This window comes from Pseudorasbora parva, chromosome 8, assembly GCF_024679245.1.
Source record: "Pseudorasbora parva isolate DD20220531a chromosome 8, ASM2467924v1, whole genome shotgun sequence".
Classification (NCBI taxonomy): domain Eukaryota; kingdom Metazoa; phylum Chordata; class Actinopteri; order Cypriniformes; family Gobionidae; genus Pseudorasbora; species Pseudorasbora parva.
The window spans coordinates 27462482-27485317 of NC_090179.1; the positions used below are offsets into that span (position 1 = coordinate 27462482).

Below are 22836 nucleotides of genomic sequence, written 5' to 3' on the forward strand. Positions count from 1 at the left end.
TTTATTGTTTATATTGCATATCATTCATATCGCCCACTATATACTAGTGTATGTGACTATTAAACTGCAGAATACTATTTAAATAGTACTTGCTCGCTGTCTTTGTTGTCTCTGCCAACTGCATAGTTTCATTATATAACGTATAAACCGTCACTTCATGAGAATTTACTGTTTCATTTTAAAAAAAAGGTAGGGTTGGGTACCGAAACCCGATGCTAATGTATTACTGGTACCTATATAACCGGTATGTACCAGACCGAACCAGAACGCAGATTTCGGTTCCTCATTTTGGTGCCATCAAATGTGCTTTTGCGCTTTGGCTGGCCCTGAGCCAGAGACAGACATGCTCAGTGCTTGTCACATCACAACGATTCAGCATTTTCAACCATATTATGTTTATTTTAGGTTTAGGACATCTAAAGTGCCTTGCGAAAATGTCCGGCCCCCTTGAACTTTGCGAACTTTTGCCTCATTTCAGGCTTCAAACATAATGATATGAAACTAATTTTTTGTGAAGAATCATCAACAACAAGTGGGACACAATCATGAAGTGGAACGAAATTTATTGGATATTTCAAACTTTTTTAACAAATCAAAAACTGAAAAATTGGGTGTGCAAAATTATTCGGCCCCCTTAAGTTAATACTTTGTAGCGCCACCTTTTGCTGCGATTACAACTTTAAGTCGCTTGGGGTATGTCTCACATTTTTGAGACAGTTTTGCACATCGAGAGACTGAAATTTTTGCCCACTCCTTGCAGAACAGCTCGAGCTCAGTGAGGTTGGATGGAGAGCGTTTGTGAACAGCAGTTTTCAGTTCTTTCCACAGATTCTTGATTGGATTCAGGTCTGGACTTTGACTTGGCCATTCTAACACCTGGATGTGTTTATTTCAGGGTATTCTCACAAAAATGCGTATAAATAGTATGAGTGTGCAATGTCGTGGAATGTATATGCCAAAACTCATTTTGGCGTGTCTATGGCACGCTGTTTTTCACGTGCATATGATACGCATTTTATGGCGTATTGTACATACGAACCCCCCACCCCACCACCCTAAACCTACCCAAGCGCGTGTCATATATACGCCATAAAGTGCGTATCATATGCACGCGAAAAACAGCGTATCATATGCACGCCAAAATGAGTTTTGGCGTGTACATTCCACGACATTGCACACTCGTACTATTTATACGCATTTGTGTGTGATCGGGTTGGTTTATTTTTGAACCATTCCATTGTAGATTTTGTTTTATGTTTTGGATCATTGTTTTGTTGGAATACAAATCTTCGTCCCAGTCTCAGGTCTTTTGCAGACTCCATCAGGTTTTCTTCCAGAATGATCCTGTATTTGGCTCCATCCATCTTCCCAACAATTTTAATCATCTTCGCTGTCCCTGCTGAAGAAAAGCAGGCCCAAACCATTATGCTGCCGCCACCATGTTTGACAGTGGGGATGGTGTTTTCAGGGTGATGAGCTGTTGCTTTTACGCCAAACATAACGTTTTGCATTGTTGCCAAAAAGTTCAATTTTGGTTTCCTCTGACCAGAACACCTTCTTCCACATGTTTGCTGTGTCTCCCAGGTGGCTTGTGGCAAACTTTAAACAACACTTTTTTTTCTTCTGCCACTCCCATGGACGGAGTCTCCCACCTCAGCTGTAGATCTCTGCAGTTCATCCAGAGTGATCATGGGCCTCTTGGCTGCATCTCTGATCAGTCTTCTCCTTTTATGAGCTAAAAGTTTAGAGGGACGGCCAGGTCTTGGTAGATTTGCAATGGTCTGATACTCCTTCCATTTCAATATTATCGCTTGCACAGTGCTCCTTGGGATGTTTAAAGCTTGGGAAATCTTTTTGTATCCAAATCTGGCTTTAAACTTCTCCACAACAGTATCTCAGACCTGCCTGGTGTGTTCCTTGTTCTTCATGATGCTCTCTGTGCTTTAAACAGACCTCTGAGACTATCACAGTGCAGGTGCATTTATACGGAGACTTGATTACACACAGGTGGATTCAGATTGAGATTGGCCTGAAATAAGTAAATGGATGAGTTTTAATAATATTGGTCCAAAATTTTAAGTGGTCCATGCTGCGCAACTCAAACAAGTAGCACAGTTTCGTTCCTCTTTGGTTCAACTTTCCCTGCCATAGTTTAAAAAAAAATTGTGAGTCACCTCCAGGGTTTTTGACCATTTTCACCAAAATGTAGTAGCCCATAGAATATTTTGTTTTATGAATATCTGAGCATGCAATATATCGAAAGAAAGAGCTGACCCTCTACTTCTGACCCTCTTAAAAAAAAAAAAAAAAAAAAAAAAAAAAACCTTTGTGCATTCTTTTTTATCAAGACTTGAATATTGGTAAGTCTCATAAAAAAAAGCAATAATTTTGAACAAAAAGCTTAGAAAATCACGTTTGTCAAAAACGTCTTTCACTATTGGATACATCTAAACTGATGCTATCTAACTCAGTCACTGACTGCAGTACATGACAGTAGCTTTCAGCCAGATGTCGTCGTCGTCAGGTGGCGTCCAACTTTCATGGGATGTTTCGACCCTGAACCACAACACCCTCCAGTTGGCGGGTCGGCAGTGGTGGCCAGTCACTGCCCACCTCCTCCTGGCCCCCATCTCAACTCCTCCCTCCCACTCCAGAGCCAGCAAGACGCTCTTTCTGCTGCCTCACCCAACCTACGAAGAGCTACCTTCCTTTCCCTACCTTCCAAACCCAGAGCTATGAGTGTCTTCCACACAGACTGCGCCGGGAAACCCCTACACCCGACCTCAACCGGAAATAGCCAGGTCTGCCATCCTTTGGCCCTACACTGCTCAACGAGGTCCTGCTTGGTGGCTTTCCGCTCGTAGGCCTCCTCGCACCCGTCTTCCCATGGAACCGTCAGTTCAATCAAGATTAGCTTCCTTGCCTCCTCCGACCATAAGACCATGTCTGCCCTCAGCTGTGTTTGCACAACCCGGGGGAAGACTAGTTTCCTTCCCAGGTCCACCCTCATCTCCCAAGATTGTGCTGCTTGCAAGAGGCTCTTCTTAATCTTCTTGGGGGCTGGTGGTTTCTCCCCCTCTCTGATGAACTGAATGGCTGTTACCGGCCTTATAATGGTCTGGCGCTTTTTCTGCCTCTCCCGCTCCAAGATGTCTGCCAGTGCACTGAGGACGTTGTCATGTCGCCACCTGTATCTTCCTTGGCTAAGAGCTGTTTTGCATCCTGCCAGTATATGCGCCATTGTTCCCCTCTCTCCGCATAGCCTACACAATGGGTCCTCCCTCATTCCCCATCTGCGGAGGTTTGTTGGTGATGGAAGGGTGTCATACACTGAACGGAGCAGGAAGGAGATACGAAAAGGCTCCAGTCTCCAGATCTCAGTCCACGTGATCTTCCTCTTCGACAGGTCCCACTTTGTCCAGGCACCTTGTACACCGAGTTCGACAGCCCTAGACTTGCGCCTTTCTTCCTCCAGGTGTCGGACCTCAGCTTGAATCATGACCCTCCTCTGCCTTGTGTCTGCTTTTCCCCATTGCTGGAAGTGGGTGGATCCGAGTCCTTGCCTCCCTACGCATGGGTTCCCGATGATGTCCTTCAGCTTTAATGTGCTTTCAGTTTGTGCCACTGATGTACCAGCCGCCCATTTGCGTCCTGATCTTGTCGTGACGCCTGCTCTTCTGACTTTTTCATCAGTGGAGTCTTAGTACATCATCACAACCCGGCACTTTGCCACCTTGAACTCTTCCACCACTGATGATAGGGGTAGTTGTACCTGACCAGACCTGGTGTAAAGCCCTACTGACGGTCAGATTCAGATCAGATTCAAAGCAATGATCAAACACAGATGGAGTAGATTGAGTCCATCAACACCCTTAATGCTTGCACAGTCCTGTAACTCGTCCTGGGTCTAAATATAATTCAGTAACATTAGATCGTTTTGCTTATATAATGCGTAATGTCGATCATGTTATTTTTCATCTCCATCTGCTTGGATCACTTGTTTTACTGGTTCTTCCTGGCGTTTTTGATCAGGATATTCAGTACTCATTCAGAATATGTGTAATAGCGCCCCCTAGCGTCTAAAAGTGAAAACCCGGAAACCCGGAAAATTGCCTTTGGCTAGGAAGTGTTTTATCACAAGTAACAAAAGATTCTGTGTTTGGCGGGTAATTTGCTGTTTAATGAATATATGCAACTGAAATGGCATACTTATCAGTTGGCCAATGTGGTGGTGGCACCAATGCAACCTCTAAATTAAATTTAGTTTCGGGAAAAAATTTAGCAAAATACATTCGCCTTCTGTAGCCCTGGTATGCTACTTATGAAGTATTACTCGGCCTTGAACCTCACTTAACCCTGTTTGTTACTGTGCCACACTGACTAATCCCTTCTTCCCACCTGTATTTACAATCCATACTCACCACCTAACAGCACACCTGGCCGAAGCTTGTCCACAAGTGTCTCTCTTCATTCTCCCTGCAGGTTTCAATCAATTCCTCTCCGTGTGCTCCATTTATTTACCTACCAGTAACACAGAACCCCAGCCTTTAAGGGAAATAAGATGAAAGTGGTGCATAACGGGCTGCAGAGTTGAATTTCACTTTTTCCACCACTTCTTTTTTGCACCTTTAGACAAGTGATTAAAACCAGCCTCTAGTCTACAATTTTGGGGGGTGGGAGGTCTGAAGGCTTCATTTAAATAATGAGGGTAGTGGAATGCGACTGAACACAGCAGGGTGATTTAGAGCAGCTTTCCTTATAGTTCCCCATGTCAGCTCAAAGCATCTGGTTCCTGTGCATGACTGTCTAGGGCTTGGGCCGGCATATTTCCTTGAATTTTTTTGAAGAACTCAAAATGCTCTGTCAGTAACGTTTCAGAACTTCAATATTGGTGATTCAGTCACAGTTAAGTCTCTGGATTCACATCGGTCCCCTTCTCACTTGGAAAGGCAGTGATAATGAGCTTTCAAATCATAGAACCATGCGTAGTGCACTGCCTCTTGGCCAGATTTCTGAAGGTTCAGCGGGCTGCTGTGGAATCAATAGTGTCCTTCAATTAGCAGAGCTGCAGTAAGTGGTGTTTTGAACCTGGAGGTGTTGAGGTCTGCAGTACAAGGTCTAATTCAGCCACTTGACACACTGTGCCAATTCTCTACTTCTGAGACCTATCGAAGTTGTAACTTTAATTTGCAGCTGTTGTAGCAGTCCATTTTACTGCTGCTATTGGTTCTGGAGAACCAAATTACTTTAACAGTAAATACTGTCAAAGACATATTTAGGTAATGCTTCTGTAATTGTTCAGTTTATATGATCCAAATTTTGACCCTATTTGCTTGCTTTATACACGGTCCCATTCTTAGTGCATGGTAGTCCAAGGGGAAGTTTGTGTAATTATTTGCTTTGGGGTTTTTTTCTCTTCTTGTGACTGACCATCATCAACCAATCTTTTTTTACCTCCTCTCCTCCAACCATGTCACACACAGCCTTGTTTTTTTTCCTCCTTTTTTTCTTTTCATCTTGAATTTTAATCATTTGTGTCTCCTATTTTACTTGGAAATGCATTACATCATGTAAGAGAAATGTGTTGCAAACACGGTGTCATTTCACGACTCTAAATGACGTGTCCATCTTTGATCTGTTAAGCTGTAGGCCCAGTGGGATTTACCCTTGAAGTCTGGTCCTTGTGGAGTTGAACACGTTGGGGCACTCAGATGTTGCTTTCCATTTAAAGTCAATCCAATTAATCACATTGATTGAGGATTCTTCGTTCTCACGCTCCAGAGCTCAGTGTAGGGGGAGTTGTCGTCGCAATGCTGCTTTACTGTCAGTACTTCCATTTTGATGTGACTATTTTTTTATTTCTTCAGATGTTATAGTGCAGGAATAAAGGAATATGTAGTTTGATGCATGTTTCTCTTTACTTATAATATTGTTATTAATCCATTAATGATTGCATGTTTTTTGAGACCGATTTTGTTTGGTTTTGTGTGTAAATATATTTTAGAGTTAATACATTTTTAAAATTTGTGCTTTCCGAGCCCTAGAAAGGTATTTCTATAGTGATTTCTTATATTTCTTAATATGCAGATTACCCTGCACGCAGCTCTTTCGATTTCAATAATTGGGAAATGTCAATTTAAAGCAATTTTAACCTATGCCTAGGTCAGTCGCTACTTTTTGGTACCATGCCATGCTTGTTTTTAGTGTACCAGCCAGTTTACATATTTGGTCAAAGCTTCCATAAGTATATAATCTAACCCTTAATGCTGCTAGATACTGGATATGTTAGCATAATGATGCAAGTCATCTTTTGTCCAATAGATGGCGTCAGAGATTAGAACCACTCTCAATCTGCTTTTCCTTCAGAGTGGACTTCATACTCCATCCGTCATGCCTCCCGTCGTTCCTCCTCAGCATGCCATTCTCCCCTGTTCATTATCATTCTTGTTCACTTATGCACTCTTACTCATAGGTTGCCAATTACTCTGACTGGCTCATTTTCGACAGTCTTCTCAGAGGCAGTGAAACCTCTTACCTCCACCCCACCTGTCAGAGCCTTCAAACCAGAATGCGGAATAAAGCAACACACACCCAGGAATCTGTCTGTGCTTGCACTCGCTGTACCTCCACTAGATATCTCAATCAAACTCAATGTGAGATATTGAGTGTCACGAGTTTCAGTGTGTCCATTTTGTTTAAAACAATTTTGGGTGGTGTCCTCTTGGCTCACTTGTCATGACCAAAGTTCTCCCAAGGGAACGCTATTGTATAAGCTTTAAGCGAACGTTATCTGTAATGCTGTTTCCAGGTCAAAGGAATTGTTGACCCAAAAATGAAAACATAATTGTTTACTCGCCCCCATGTTGCTCCAACCCAGTGTTATTTTCTTCTGTGAGAAACAAAAGGATATCTTGGGCAGAATGGTTATGCTTTGACATAGAGCAGCAGAGGATTGCTGCTGCCAAGCTCAATGAAAGCAGTCCATATGTCTGGTGTGTTTATGTTCTGTAAGTCTTTTGAAGCCATATGAGAGAGCTTTCTGTGAGAAATAAACTGAAACGCAAATTAGTTTGTTAAAAATAATTTAAATATCTGAAAGATCTCATGTTAAATTCAAATTGTGACTTTGGATGTGTAGTCATACCATAGACCGTAAAAAAATATGGACGACTCGACGACATCTGTTTCCGCTTGCCATATTTGAAGCTTTCAGGCGGGGGTGCATGGCGTGGACATCTTGGGACCGAGTCTGCGCAGTAGCGATTTCGGGACCGGAGTTGCGCAGTAGAGCGCAGGAAGTAGAGCAGGAAGTACAGCTGCGATATCAAAAGCCCGCCCACACTCTCGCAGATGCAGAACAATTAATTATGTTGGTGTGAAATAAACAGTTATGGAAATGTAGAAATTAAAGCTAAAGCTCTAATCTGCTCCCAAAAATTTCGAAAAAAGTCCGTTAGTGCCTCAGTGACAACTTCACTCAGAGAAGCCGTCAGTCTCAGCTGTCAATCATGATGTCACACCCCCCGTTTTTTTTATAGCATCAAATAACTAACTCAAACTAAACTTATTTTAAAAACGAACACTTGAAATGAAATTATCATTAGGAAGTGGCGTTTATGTTTACGCAAAGTCATATGTCGCAATTATGACTCGAATTTCATGATTTTTTGTGTGTTTTTAAAAAAATACAAATCATGACTTCAGAAGACTGTACTGTATTAGTGCTTAGACAGCTTCATAATTTTTTTTTTACACAATGTTTGGGAAGACGCAATGAATTTCTGTTGAAGACTTATGACGCATTGTACAGTAACCTTTCTCATATTTTATGTTATAGCCTTATTCCAAAATTCATTATTTTCCTCAATTTTACAAACAATACCCCATAATGATAATGTGAGTTTGTTTGAAATCTTTGGATATTTATAAATAAATAAAAATAAAATAAGTACTGACAGCCTTAGCTCAATACTTTATTGAAGCACCTTTGGCACTAATTACAGCCTCAAGTCTTTTTGAGTATTATGCTACAAGCTTGGCACACCTATTTTTGGGCAGTTTCTCATATTCTTCTTTCCACATCATGTCCAATCAACTGAATTTATCACCGGTGGGCTCCAATCAAGTTGTACAAACATCTTAAGGATTAGCGGAAACCGGATGCACCTAAGCTCAATTTTGAGTGTCATGGCAAAAGCTGTGAAAACACAAGTACATGTGAATTTTTTTTTTTTTTTTTTTTTTTTTTTTTACAAATACATTTGCAGAGATTTTAAACAAACTTCTTTCACATTGTAATTATGAAGTATTGGTTGTAGAATTTTGAGAAAATAAGGAATTTTAGTCAACTTTGTAATAAGGCTGTACAAAATGTGGAAAAGAATACAAAATGTGTGAATAATTTCCGGATCCACTGTATACAAGTTTATCTACCTCTTTTAGGTGAAGGACTTAGTTATGCCATATAGACACTAATGTTGATCAAACAGTTTATTTACGCATCCTTTTTGAAAGCAACAAAAAAATGTTTAAACTATTGAGAGAGTGCTCAGCCAAGACTTATTAATGGTAACCCCTGATAGACGCATATATTATTAATTTTCTTGCCTCTTACTATTCCTGTCACAAGTATTTCATGTCCTCTGACATGTGACAGGCCGTTCAGTGCTCAATCTCGCTGCTTTCCTCTTGTTGTCTGCTGGGCTCAGTTCAGACACGCTGCACTGAGCGCCAGCCTGTCACTCCACTGCTCTAAAGCACATGCCATTTCCAATTTGCTCCACCGGTGTTCATTCTGCCTTCCTCGATGGCACTGCCCGTCATCCATACATTTGAGCTCAGTCAGCCAATTACTGCACACCATCAGGTCTTGGCCATGTGAAGCGTTTGTTTTATTCTGCCTTATTGTTTGTTTATGACTCATCTGCAAGATTCACAATTAGTTTCTTGCTTTATTCCAGCGTAGTATCAGTTTTCACACTATGAATATGTTTGACAACAGGCCTGCCTTTTTTGAATATCCGCTTGTCATTTAAGTAGTAAGCTGATCCTTTTTGCAATGCATGACATGCGCCATATTTGGGGAATTATTTTGGGATGTACATAAATGTGGTGATATAACAAAGAAGCTGAAGGCATAGGTGTTAGACAGTGCTTTAGAATGAAACTCATTTTTCAGTTGGAAAAATTACACAGCCCATGCATCCAGGGCCAAATGCTTGTCTATTAACCTGGATATTTTCAATTAGTCATGCTTCCCAGAACAAGCCCTGAACCCTTGTATTTACTGATCCACCCCATTCTACCCCTTCGGTACCCATTCCTAGGGTCTCTAGATTATAATGCTCTATCGATTCCTCAGACACACGGCTTCATCCTAAGAAAGCTTTGTTGTTTTTTTTATTCTATCTCTCCAACCTCTGTCTTCCCAGCCACTCTGGAGCATGAGTGAAAATGGGTTTCTGATTTCACGATTCCGGACCTGACCCCATATGCCTGAACCGTTCCTACACTGTTGATTCATTTCACAAGTAGCTCCCAGCACCTCTGCAACCACAGCTGCTGTTTTTCGCTTGTATCTCCCTAGCTAGTAAATGTCTCTTTCTTTCTCTGTAGATCTAGTTAAGATATCAGCTACTTATCTGCCTGAACAGATGAGCTATTGCCTTGTATGTAGAAAAGAACAGATGTCTCTGCCTGATTTATTTTTTGATGATTGGCATTTTTTATTTTATTTTTAAACAGGTATGATAAGGAAGGACATGCTATGGACGGACAGTCGATGACTGAATTGAGAGGACCTGGTGGTGGTGGAAACACAAACTGGAAGACCCTGGCTGAAGTCAAGAATGAGCACTTAGGCCATGGAGACAAAGTATGTCACTCAAACATTAATAGTGGTCTCTCAATACGATTTTTTTAAGAGAATACATTACTATATATATATATATATATATATATATATATATATATAAAAAAAACATTTATTTGTTTATTTATATCATATTTCCATAAAATTAAGATTATAGTATATTTATTTTATTTTTATTTTTAAATCGGCTCCTTCTGAAATCGTTTCTAATGTCAGAAACCCAAAACAGTTGGCTGCACACATTTATACATCATCAAAGCAAATGCATATAAATTTTACTATATAAATTTGTATGGCTCATTATGTAGCATATAGCAGACTTGTATGTCGGTTCCTATGCAGAAGAGAATAGAAAAAAGAGCAGAGTTTAGAATTTTTGCATTTCCAGACTATTCCCCCAATTTATTTTTCCATAATAGAAAATTAAGAATTCAATGAGAATAAATGTATCATACATGTGTTTTCATGGCAGCAGTTTAATGATTCTTTAGTGATTGTCAAATAGTACTATGAATGAATTCAAGGTGCACTTTTTCATTATGCAAAAATGCAGGCTATGGGTTATGCAAGCGTTATTTTTTTTTCACGATACTTTTAGCATAGTGCTACAGAGCCTTTAAAAGGACCTTTGCAAAAATAAAATAAAATAAAGACTTTCATGTGCGCACATGAAATTAAACTTGGCTAGGGCTTCAACTAACGATTATTTTGATAATTGATTAGTTGCAGATTATTTTTCAGATGAATCGATTAATTTAAATCAATTTAAAAAAAAAAGTTTATTGACAGAATGCCCTGCCTATTCCACAACCTGTCTAACACTGTCCTTCAAACAAACGTGTCAGCTGAGTGCTATGAAAACACACAGTAAATATGTACCATTACATAAATTAACCATGGTTTTACAATGAACAAATCAAACAACAATAAATAAATAAAACACAGTGTTAGCAGATATCTGTGTTAGCAGATAAGAGGAATGTTCTGCAGGAACACACATTCACTCTGGACACAGTAACTGTTAGTGTAATTCCTTTATTCTCTAAAAACGTCTTACATTTATATTCAAATTACACTGCGTTATTCCTTTACAGTTACTACTCTCATAAATACCTAAATTACTTCCTATCGACCACGTTCTGTCTGTTCGACACAAATTTGTGGGCACATTTAGTGCTTAGGACGCACATGCATATCAAAGTACATGACGATATTTAAACGCAAATGCTTTCACTTGATATAAACAATTCTAATGTTTTGGGCACTTGGATCACGTACCTTTCCTGCATCAGCACACTCTTGTTTCCACTCCACTATTTCTAGATGCACATTTTGTCCATAAAAATGCATTATTCAGTGCTATAATTTGGCGTGACTGGTGGAAGCTTATCGTGCACAGAGACCCGACTAATCGATAATGAGAATTGTTATGGATGATTTTCATTATCGATTTTATTGACTAGTTGTTGCAGCCCTAAACTTCACATATAGGACAATGCACACTGAGCCACCTATATCAGTTAATTTCACTGTGTGGTTTATTGGCCACCACAGAGTATGAGTATTAAAGCAGACCTAAGGCCTTGAAATATGATGTACTGCTCTAATGAAAGCCACATTTTGAACACTTTTTCACAGTACCAGTCTTAGATTATAGACCCTTGAAATTGTCAGTGACAATACACACAGCCACATTGTGTTCATTTTGTCATGTTTTCTCCGCCACCACAAAGGATGCGTTAAATTGGACAGCCAAATTTTGAACAAATTGATCTCTATTTATTCATGTGCACCTATGCTCTTGTTTTCTTCATAGTAAGAAGTTTTGTTTTAGGGGCTGTTATATGTTGTCATTTTGAGAAAATCAATGAATAAAAACCCTGAGAATATATAAATATTTGCAGATGACTACTATATACCAAATAATGCTGTATAAATAATTTGTTAAATATGGTCTGAAAAGAAGTTTGGAAATTTGAGTCTGTAAAAGTATGGAATTTTATGTGGAAAATCTGGAACTCTGATATGTGCGGTACTGGTCATAAGTTTGGAATAATTAAGCTTTTAAATATTTTTTAATGATGAGAAGTCTTTAATGCTCACCAGGACTACTTTGATTTAATCAAAAACAGTGAAACTGTAATATTGTGAAATAATATTGCATTTAAAAATAACTTCAACTATTTAAAAAAATATATATATATTATTCTTGTGATGGCAAAGCAAAAGTTATTAAGGTTAAGTTTAAGCAGCACATGAACTGATCATCAATTTCTACTAGCTATAGTTCAAAATAAAAATAAATTACCATAAGATGGTATGTTTTTTCAACTGCGGAAAGACAACTATACACACCATTTTGTTTGTTTGTTGGACAGAACAGTGTAGTGTAATATATAGTAAAACTGCATAGCAGATTTATATACAAGGTTCACAGAGACGGTGGAAAATGGCCATATAAAACAAGTTGTTTTGTGTGTGTGCGTGTGCATGCGCGTGCGCCAGCCATAAACAGAAAATGAAATGATTAAGACTTCCTATTAAAGGAATTCCTAAATATTGGAGCATAACCTTAATAGATTTTCTCATTGTCTGCTCATCTGATTAGTTGTAATCAGTATGTACTGTGTGGTGCATGTTCTGAAACAAAAGACACAGGGATGCAGTCATTTAGTTACACTGTTACTTTTTTTCTGCTCATTAATCACACATTGTAATGCCCTTCCCATCTTCCCAAGGTGTATGCTTAAGCATTACTCACATTCAGTGCAGGAGATAGAGAATGGAGATTAGAAGGACTCCATTTACTGAGTCTAATAATTAAGAGATTATACTAGAGATAAGATGCATAGTAAGTTTGACCTTGTCTGCTGCCTATTCCAGTTTTTTTTCTTCTAACATGTATGTTAGGGGTATAGTGTTGTCACAGTTCTAATGTTTTGGATTCTCAGTACCAGAGAAATTTCAAAATTGTAAATGGCAATTTCGATATCACAGCAAAATAATTTTAATTTATAAATATTTGGACTTCTAAATTTAAATTGGGCCTATTGTCATATTATGTTTAACCTCCATCACAAAAACGAACTTGAGCAGAACGTTTCGCAGTGATATTCTGCTCGTTCTGAGGTAAATTACATTGAGATAACATAAAAGTTTGCTAAACAAATTGTGCTCAATCCTTTCAATCTTTACTCATAGTAAGACCGACAGACAATCATCGCAGGATGTCCTGTCCACGCAGAACTTAGGGGGGAAGTTGTGACGTGTGAACTTCACGAAAATAGATTTGAATTTCAAATTACTCATTTAAGCAGTTCAGAGTTCATGCTTTCTTTTGAGATAAAATAACTTAATTTGTAAAATAAGATGAATTGTATTCATGGGGTAGAACACAGGGATTCCAGGTCTATGGTGTTAATGCATTTACAAAATGACAAATCACCAGCAATTAGTTTAAAGACTGGGTTAAATAGATGAAATGAGTGTTATTCCATTAACAAAGTAAACCTTGTCTGGATCAGTTTCAAAAAAGAGAAAATGGCTTTCATATGCAGTAGTATGGCACACATAATCAAATAAAATGATGACAAAATGACAAATTATAGGAAACCGGAAGGTTAGACAGATCACCAAGGTCAAGTAAATCCAAAACTTGATTTAAGTTCAGTCTGAAAGAGTTACTTAAGAGTTGCATAAGACTAACACAGAATGACATGGGCCAAAGACTTAATTTATCTGTGCTCTGACATCAGAATAAACCATGTATTAATATAATTTCACCAGGGGTGTCACCGACTAACACCGTGTCCTAATTACACGCGACGCGATAAGATTCCAGCAACTTGTCTGTCCTAACCAGACGCAACACGAAAACGAGATGCAACAAATCAATAAAAAAAACACAGCCAATCAGAACAGCGTGTGGGCGGGCTCTAGCGTAGAGTGCACGCCTGGCCCCAGAGAACAGAGATTAATCTTGCCAGGCAGCACTCGCAAGGAAATTAATAAGCATAATCAAATTCAAAAATTACACTATTTAAACTACTAAAAATACATACCGAGTTATTAAAACAATCGTTGTCATAGAATATACTTGTTTGTTCACAGTTTGAACGCTCTTGTTTAAATATATTTAATTTCAAGATCTGAGGTGAATTATCCTTTGCTGCTTTTAGTATGACAAAGCTGGGAGTGCTACATGATATTCAAAGTAACTTTACACATTTTAAAGATTAATTTAAACTTTATTTAATGTTAAAAGAGTAACACTTTTAACATTAAATAAAGCACATAAACACTACCTGAGATTAACATTGCCATGTTTTGTTGTTGTTCCAGTCGCGATGTTGCAGACAAATAGAAACAATTCTAAAATAGATTCATCGTGTGTTGGCATTGTGGCTGGTTAGGACAAAAACTCTAGTTAGGACACGGTGTAAGGATTTACACATTTGAATCAGAATTGTCGAATCTTTCTATGGTCGACTGATAGTCGAATCATCTGTGTGTGTGTGAATGGGTTGGGAGGGGCACGACAATAGTCAGCAGGAGGGTAAAACTATTTTTATTTTCCTTTACACACTGCACAGCAACAACTTTTAATAAAGCGATCAAAACCGCCTGCCAACTGACAGACGAACTAACAATGGCTTTCTTATTTAGTTTTAAATTAAAGGTAATGTGGTGGATAAACATTTGTAAAACCTTCTCATAACGTTTTAAAGCCGCAATCGAAATGCAGAACATCACACAAATATATAAAAACATTTTGATAAATAAACCTAAAAAAAAATACCTGTCTAGAGAGGAAAAGAACACTTTGAGTGCGTTTACATGCACTTTCTTAAGCCGATTATGCCTAAAGGGGGACACACTCTGGACACGAAGCTCAGTGCTGCATCTCAAGTATCTCACACTGGACACGCACATTATATACACGCAAGCTCAATTTGGAATCGTCTTCTGACAGAAGAGCTTCACGATGGGTGTGTCTTGTACCACAGGGTGCCATCAGTATGTGCATTGACGATTTGTGGGAAATATAATTTTTATTAGGGCTGTAGCTATCGATTCTTTTAGTAATCGAGTATTCTACCAATTATTCAATCAATTAGTTGAGTAATTACCGGATTATCACATAATTACTTTTTTCTTTATTAAGGAGCAATACTAAATATATAAGAGAAAATAAGATGGGTATCTTAAAATTAACATCTTTATTTGTTTTCTTTTTAGAAAAAAATAGTTTTATTGCTGAAATTGCATTCATTAATAACTGAAACTAAACCATTTTAATGCATTCAATTGCCATATTATAAAAGTCTATTTCTAATAACTTTAAAAAGGTAAACATAGTTCAGTCTAAAACTAAACTTACAATCAATAAACCAAAATAATAGTATTATAAAAATAATGCCTAAACACTGCATTTATGTTGTGCTACTTAACTTTAAAGTTTCCGAAAACTTCCCCGTCATTTCTGAGCTTTCTGCTTTGTGTTAAGATGGCAGTATCAGGAAATGTGTATAGTCACATGACTCAATTACCCAACAATGTTAGACCTGTTCAGAACTCATGTAGTCATCTTACATTTTCATTATAGATAAACATTTGCTTGAAAATAGAAGTTGCTTTTTAATATCACTAAAATATGTGAGGAAAAATTGTGGTCACAATTGTGACCGGTGGGATTAAATAGTCTGCCAGCGTTTTGATTTTGCCCTGCAACTGGAAACCTGTACATTCATTTGATCCTGCTTCTCTTACACATTTGCGTGAACCAATCACAGACTGGCTTGTCCACCTGGCACGCTATTGGCAAGTTTAACACAACGGATCGAGAAGGATGAATCAATGCCCGTTGATCATGACTTTAGTGGTCTGATTGGTTGAAGGATTGTCAAAATTGTGTACAGTCTCATTTGAATTATGCTTGTTGATCGTGTTATGCCTGTTGGGCAGTAGAAAATAGAGCAGACTCCCCAGACCAATGTTCAGTTTTAAAAGATTGAGCTTGGTCTGGTACTAGCCAAATAAATTAAATAGGTTAAGCTTCAAATTTCACTGAATGAGTGTCAGGCGCGTCAAACCGACAGACCGCAGTAGAGAAGGAGACAAATAATATTCAGTGCAAAACATAATTTATTATAAAATAATTATATTCTAATAGCAGCCAACTAATTGATTATCAAACTAATGGTTAGTTGCAACCCTACTGTAGATGCTAGGGGTATTGCAGAAATGTGATGTCTGTCTGTTTCTCATACTTTGTTCTGTTTTCAGGTTTTTTTCTTCACATATTTTAGTGGATTTTTAAAAAATTGTATACTTACTCTAATTCCTTCCCTTGATGGACCACAGGCCCGGACGTTAACCTCATAAGAGTTTATTCTCTGTGGTTCACTCGCGTTCTCACCCTGATCTCATCTTTTATGCTCTTTTGGAACACAAGAACAAAAGCTCAGAGCTAAATCTGTTTAATTAACTATGTTCCTCAAAAAAAGTTTGTCCTAGTTTTCTGTCCCATGCTGCCATGATGGAATTCCTTGTTATTCCTTGTTTTAAGGGAATTTTAAAATTGACTTCCATGACTGTAGTGGTCATGGATATTTCTGTAGTGAATATAGATTTATTATTCATTTTTTAAATATTTTTTTATATCAGCATGGAATTGCACTTTGAGAAATCTTTATGAAGATTATGAAGATTATCTTTTACATTCTTATCCAGTATTAACTAAATTAATAATTTAATTATAAATTAAATATACTGGGAATTAGGTTTTCATGATGTTTGATTGAGTTAATGGTACATATGCATTTTTCCATCTATGCTGATAGATGAAACCAAAAACTTTCACAAGCGGCATTTCTATCTTGTATAAAATAAGTGAAATTGTCAGCGACATTGACAGCCAACTAGAAATAATGTTCTGTTCTGCACTCTCTGAGGGCCCATTCATCTACCAAACAAATGTGACAATTACATAGGTATTTACTGGATTAATTATTGTGTTTCAGAGAGGCAGAAATGTTCAGAGGGATTTTTTTGTCACTAAGTGAAATGACAGTCATTTATTAGGATATTTCACTTATTGAATAGCAAGCCTTTTTTCTCTCCGCTCTCCGTCTTTGCCGTTCACAATTCCATAGAGACTTTTTATTTATTTGAAGTGACACAGAATATCAATTCCAGCTTATCAAGAAGTTAATTGGGGTTGAATACTCAAAGCGAAACAACTGGGTGGTCAGCAGTAAACCTGTTAGAAGAGAAATCAATTATAGTAGTAACACGCTTTTGCCATTTGTGTTGTTGTTTTCGTATCCTATTTCCTTAGAAAATATGGGGTTAAGACTTTGCCAGAGGCTCTGTATAGATTATGGTCCAAAGAGAGATGATAAATCCACTGCGAGCTGAATTCTCAGTCCGTGGAAAGGCAAAGTACCCTTTTTTGCATTTAATTAAAGAGTCTGTTTTACTGCAGAAATATGAATCAAGACCTGGGTTTCTGAAGAATGTGTTTTTTAAGCTATTGTAGGTCATTGCAGGGGAATTTCATATGGGTGTTTTCATCATCACAGTTGTCACCAGGGTAAACATGGGTGTTGTGTGTTTTAGGAACAATTGTATTTAATGTCTTTCTCCAGAACCTTGTGAAAAGCAGAGTCATGCTCCGGTCTAGCCCCTGACCCTCTTTTCACCTTGTAGTCCACAGTCTCCAGTGTCTGTCCTCCATCTTTTATCTTAATTTGCGATGTGTATAAAATAGTAAAGTGACCTTAGCTGATGTAACTCCTTTTTCTTCTCACCCTTAAACATGCAATCTTTTTCTTATTTTTATTCAACATCTGTGCTAGATGGGGTACTTTCCATGAAAAGACTGCAGAATAGGGCACATTTATTTTCTGTATACAAATCTTCCAACCTTTTTTCAATTTACAGTTTAAATCCATTTGCGAATTTTACCTCTTAAGCCATCAGTAGGTGCTGTCATGTTAAGAACCAGCTATTGGTTTGTAGCATATTTCCCAAATATTAAAGAGCAACTATTTTACCTTTTCTTTTCGTCTTACAATTTCTTCTCTAAATGTAAAAAAACTACAAACAATCATCTATTTCAGAATTTATCAAGCCAAACTCATGCTCTTATTTAGATATTCATTTTTTTCTGGCTGCTCTTATTTTTCTTAACACAAAAAAACTTGGTGTTTTGTGCCTCCTAAGGCTTTACGAAATGTAATGGGGACACTAACGTGTACTCTATTCACTGAAACTGACAACTGGACAAAATAATTCCTAGAATCGCTGTCTCCCATTTCATCTCCAGCCCCAGTGGCTGCCTGTCCTTCAATTATCTCTTCTGCATACATTTAGCGCAGAGCCTTTGACCTCCCCTCTCTACAGAGGTGCTCTACAGGTGCTCTTTCCTTTCTGCCTTCAGCCCTGTCAAAACCCTTTTTGTGTTTATGCATTACCCTCTGCTTTGCATATCCCACTTTTAAAAGTCTATATATTAATGTAACTCTTGAGTTTTTTTAATGCTTTTCCACTTGGCCCATTTTGCAACTAGGTTGCATTTTGTTTTTCTTTTTTTAAACTCTATATATCATGTTATGCAAGTCCTGCATCTACCACTGCTGCTTTAGAGATAATTTTTGTTACATTACTAGTCAAACGTTGACACCTTCTGCCATAACTATTATTGCAATATAGTAATAAACTGCTACTATGTTTAATTGACTTTGCTTTGTTGCAGAAACAGCTCTAATGTCTCCTTTTACGCTTCTGCAAAAGGAAATTAATAAAGTCTTCTTTTCCCAGGCAGATTATTTCTCTTGCATCGCGACCATAGTCTACATCCGAAAAGAGAACTGCTTGTATCAGGCTTGTCCCAGTAAAGACTGCAACAAGAAGGTGGTGGACCAGCAGAATGGCATGTACCGCTGTGAGAAATGTGACAAAGAGTTCCCAGACTTCAAATATCGCCTCATGCTCTCGGTAAGGTACTTGCCCATGGCTCTTTTGCCCCTTCTGAAATAACACATGGAGCTCTTCTAGTCAGTATTCTCTGGTTGTCCTGAAATAAATATCCATCCTCTTTATGCTCTCTGAAAGTAGTTGTTTCTGAAATGAATTAGCAGAGTTTGCTGCTCTAAATGCATCGCTCATTTGAGGCATCTTTATTTCTGTTTTGCTGTTAATCAGCTCAGACTGTGTTTTATTAATTGCTCCTTTTTGTATTTAAATCTGCATCTTGAATTCTGGGACAGGCAAGGAATGGGCAAATCATTTCTTGCTGCTACAAAAATGTTTTAAAAATAGAAGCTTAAAATGTTATAACTCCTTTTAGGTTCTATTTGGTTGCAGCATCCAGACATGTTAAAGTCAATTTCTCTCATTTCATCACTTTCTTTAACACTGGAGGCTCTGATGTTAAGGGTCTATCTCACTTTTCTGATCCTCGCTGCCAAATCTACTGATTCGTTCTTGGACTTCTAATTAATTGGGCATGAATTTTAGTTATTTTGTGCTCTTTATTAATTGTCCTCTCGTTGTCTTTCAGGCCAATGTTGCTGATTTTGGAGACAACCAATGGGTAACTTGCTTTCAGGACACTGCTGAGATCCTTCTTGGCCAAAACTCAAGTTATATCGGCCAACTCAAGGACTCGGTGAGTTTCTTCTTCCCGCCTTCTTCTCACTCTTATTCTTTTTTTCCCTATGCTTTCCATCCGTGTGGTACTTGAAAGTATGGCTTTCAGGATAGGGACTCGAGTGGAGGAGGAGCACATTGCGTATAAATCTGAGTTCTTTTTGTGGTGTGTTTATGAAATAGGCACGCAAATCCGAGGATTTTTAACAAGGTTACTCCAAGAGGTTGATTCAATCTCTCATGGAGTACTCTCTATTGAGACAAAAAGTATGTTCTTTTAAAATGTTTTGTTTTTAAGCCTCTTATAATGTTGTCTTGCCTTGCATTTACAGAATGAAGCTGCATTTGATGAGGTCTTTCAGCATGCAAACTTCAATACTTTCGTCTTCCGGAATAGAGTGAAGCTGGAGACCTACAATGTAAGTTTAGCGGATAAAAACATCTCGGGTGCCTTTACCATGTGGTCTAATATGGTACAGCTGGCTATGTGCTAATTATAGTTTGATCTAATATTAATATTTTATGAAAACTTAACTGTATTAAGAGAGAACCAAATCAAACCAAAGGTTTACTTAGTTTAGCAAAATGTTTCATGGTCCCTCACACTTTAAAATTAAGTGAAATTTAAATATAACTTTAAATATAAAGACTTTTATTCAGAAAGGATGCATTCAGTGACAGAAAATACTTTTATAATGTTTTAGAAATAAATTATTAATATTTCAAATTAATGCTATTCTTTTGAACTTTTTATTCAGAGAATCCTGATTTTTTTTTTTTCTGCAGGACTAGCATTACAAATTAAAATGCAGTCTTTTTATTGCAATATTTGACAGTTATAAATAGTTATTGTTTTTACTGTATTTCTAATAAAATAAAAGCCTTGGTGAAACCTTTGAACAGTAATATATTTAAATACATGCATGTCTATTAGGGATGTACGATGTATCAGCCACTTGAATGTGAATTTTTGTCAAGCTGCAAGTGTTTATCATAATTTTGTCAATTTTTACAATGGCGATGACAGGATTTTGCGAGTAGCAAGAAACTTTGTGCGGCTGTAAAACTCTTGACAGAAACGGATGCAGATCAGTTACTTTGTTACATTTTCAATTCTTTCATAATTTGCAAATGTTTCTAGTTCCAGCTTTAGTGATTTTGCAATTGCTTGCTATGTCTTGCTCTCCAATAAGGTGGACTTGGAGGTTTTTGCACATAAAAAAGCACACATTGACTTGGCTGGTTTTGCAAAGAAGTACAGTTAAATTTGTTAAATTACAATTAATTGACTAAATTGACATATTTAAAAAATAAGGCATTTTGACTAATAACCTTTTCATTGCCCTGAAAGTGAACCTAAACATTATTTGTAGGTGCATTATTAAAAAAAAGGTCATTTAAAAGAAAACGTTTAAGATGCATTTCAAAGGTTTTTGCATCTGACCTCTTCATATGCTGGTAGACAGTGTGTTATTGCCTTCAACTGAGACACTTCAAATGTGGGCTGTTCACCAAAATGAGTGGCTTGAAATATGATTGGTATAACTCTGAAAAAGGAAAATACAGTTAAGTGCAACATGTGCAACACAAATGAGGCCATCCTTAAAAATATTTTGGTTTGCAGTAACAGTAAAAAAATTTTTAAAAAGGGTCGGTAGGTAGGTCTATATTTTTTTTTTCCAAATTTTAATACAAAAAAAAATGTACATTTTTGGTGATGGTGATTACGTAGGTATGAATTTAAACAAATTGGCATATCGTGACATCACTGACTGGGTCTTCAAGCCGTGCCTTCGGGCGTGTAGGCTAATTGCAGGCTATATAGACAACAAACAAATTGAAATATTTGTCAAAAACATGTTTATTGCATAAATTTCAGGTGCATTCTTTAAGAAAAGGGTCCAACCACCAGCTAGCTGTCATTGACTCAAAGCTGTCAACCCTCCTTTTTTTTCCGGGTTTCTCACGTATTTTAGCTCTTTTCCCGCTGTCTTCCCGTTTTAGTATTTTCCCGTGATATGTTTCTTATTTTTATGCTCGATTGTGTTAACTCAGAACACGCAACTATCTGTGTCTCTGAAGTGGCTTGCACTTCTTGCCAGACCAATGCATCTGGTGATATAGACTAGTGCATTTGAATATTAAAAAGCAAAAAGTTGTTTTTATGAATTCAATTAATTAAGTAGCTATAACCAGCTATTCAATCAAGAGCAGTGAGTGAGTCCTTATCTTTTGTTTGACAGACAGCAGTAAAGGCTACTGCCCCTTTAAAGGGATCCCATGGTGTTGAGACTTGTATGGCTTAATATAACATAAATGATGTCTCTTACTGAATTATGTGGTAGAAAACCCATGAAAGATCTACGTTATTTAAAAAATCGATTTTATATTTGGACCATGGGCGGCGCCATTTTGTTTGCGTTCTAGGTTGATGACGTAGAGTGGTTGAACTCCTCAATCAGCTGGCGTTACCCGTAGCTATTTTTACCACAACGCAACTCGAAAATTGTTTCAGAGTTAAACAAAACCAATGAATTCCTTTGTAATTGTACTTAAAACACACTCAAACATACATGTGCACACAAACTCACCTACACAAGTCACAAACAGATCGGCGGGCGCGCACACACACACCTCTGACAGACTGCTCTGTCTCAATCGCATGCATCATCACCAAAACATCCTGCCTCTCTTCCTCACGTTACTTTATCCCATCGTCCTACCTAGATATTTCCCTCTGCTGGTCACATTAGGCATAGTTAATCTACTATCAACAGTCTATCTAGGGAACAGGATGTGTTGAACAGGATATCAACACAGGGAATAGATTGAGGGTTATGTATGCGCGCACGCAGTGCGTGCGTGTGTGTGTGTGTTCGCGCCGATCTGTTGGGGTGTGTGTGTGTTCGCGCCGATCTGTTGGGGTGTGTGTGTGTTCGCGCCGATCTGTTGGGGTGTGTGTGTGTGTTCGCGCCGATCTGTTGGGGTGTGTGTGAGTCTGTGTGAGAGAGAGAGTTTGTGTGCACATGTATGTTTGAGTGCGTGAAGTCGGACAGCTGTTTGTAAATCGGCTTTACACTCGTTATTGCGGTGGAACGTGAGACTGAATGACACTCGAACATGTCCACTATGGTGTCGGACAACACTACAAATGTCCGTCCCTTCAAATAATGCCCTATTTAAGGGTATAGGGTCGATTTCAGATTCAGCCCCTGTCGTGGAGACTGAGCAGCCCAACATCTCGATTGAGACAGCAGTCTGTCAGGTACGTGTGCCCGCCCGCCGATCTGTTTGTGACTTGTGTAGGTGAG

The 22836-nt window shown here is 38.0% G+C and overlaps 1 protein-coding gene across 1 annotated transcript in view; it reads left to right on the forward strand.

Moving 5' to 3' along the window:
* rpa1 (replication protein A1) overlaps positions 1–22836 on the forward strand; it is a 52227-nt gene that overhangs the window by 24495 nt on the left and 4896 nt on the right. The window contains exons 13-16 of the mRNA XM_067450599.1: positions 9745–9874; positions 18695–18871; positions 19437–19544; positions 19858–19944. Of these exons, the coding sequence (XP_067306700.1) occupies positions 9745–9874; positions 18695–18871; positions 19437–19544; positions 19858–19944 (502 nt within the window). The remainder of the gene's footprint in view (positions 1–9744; positions 9875–18694; positions 18872–19436; positions 19545–19857; positions 19945–22836) is intronic.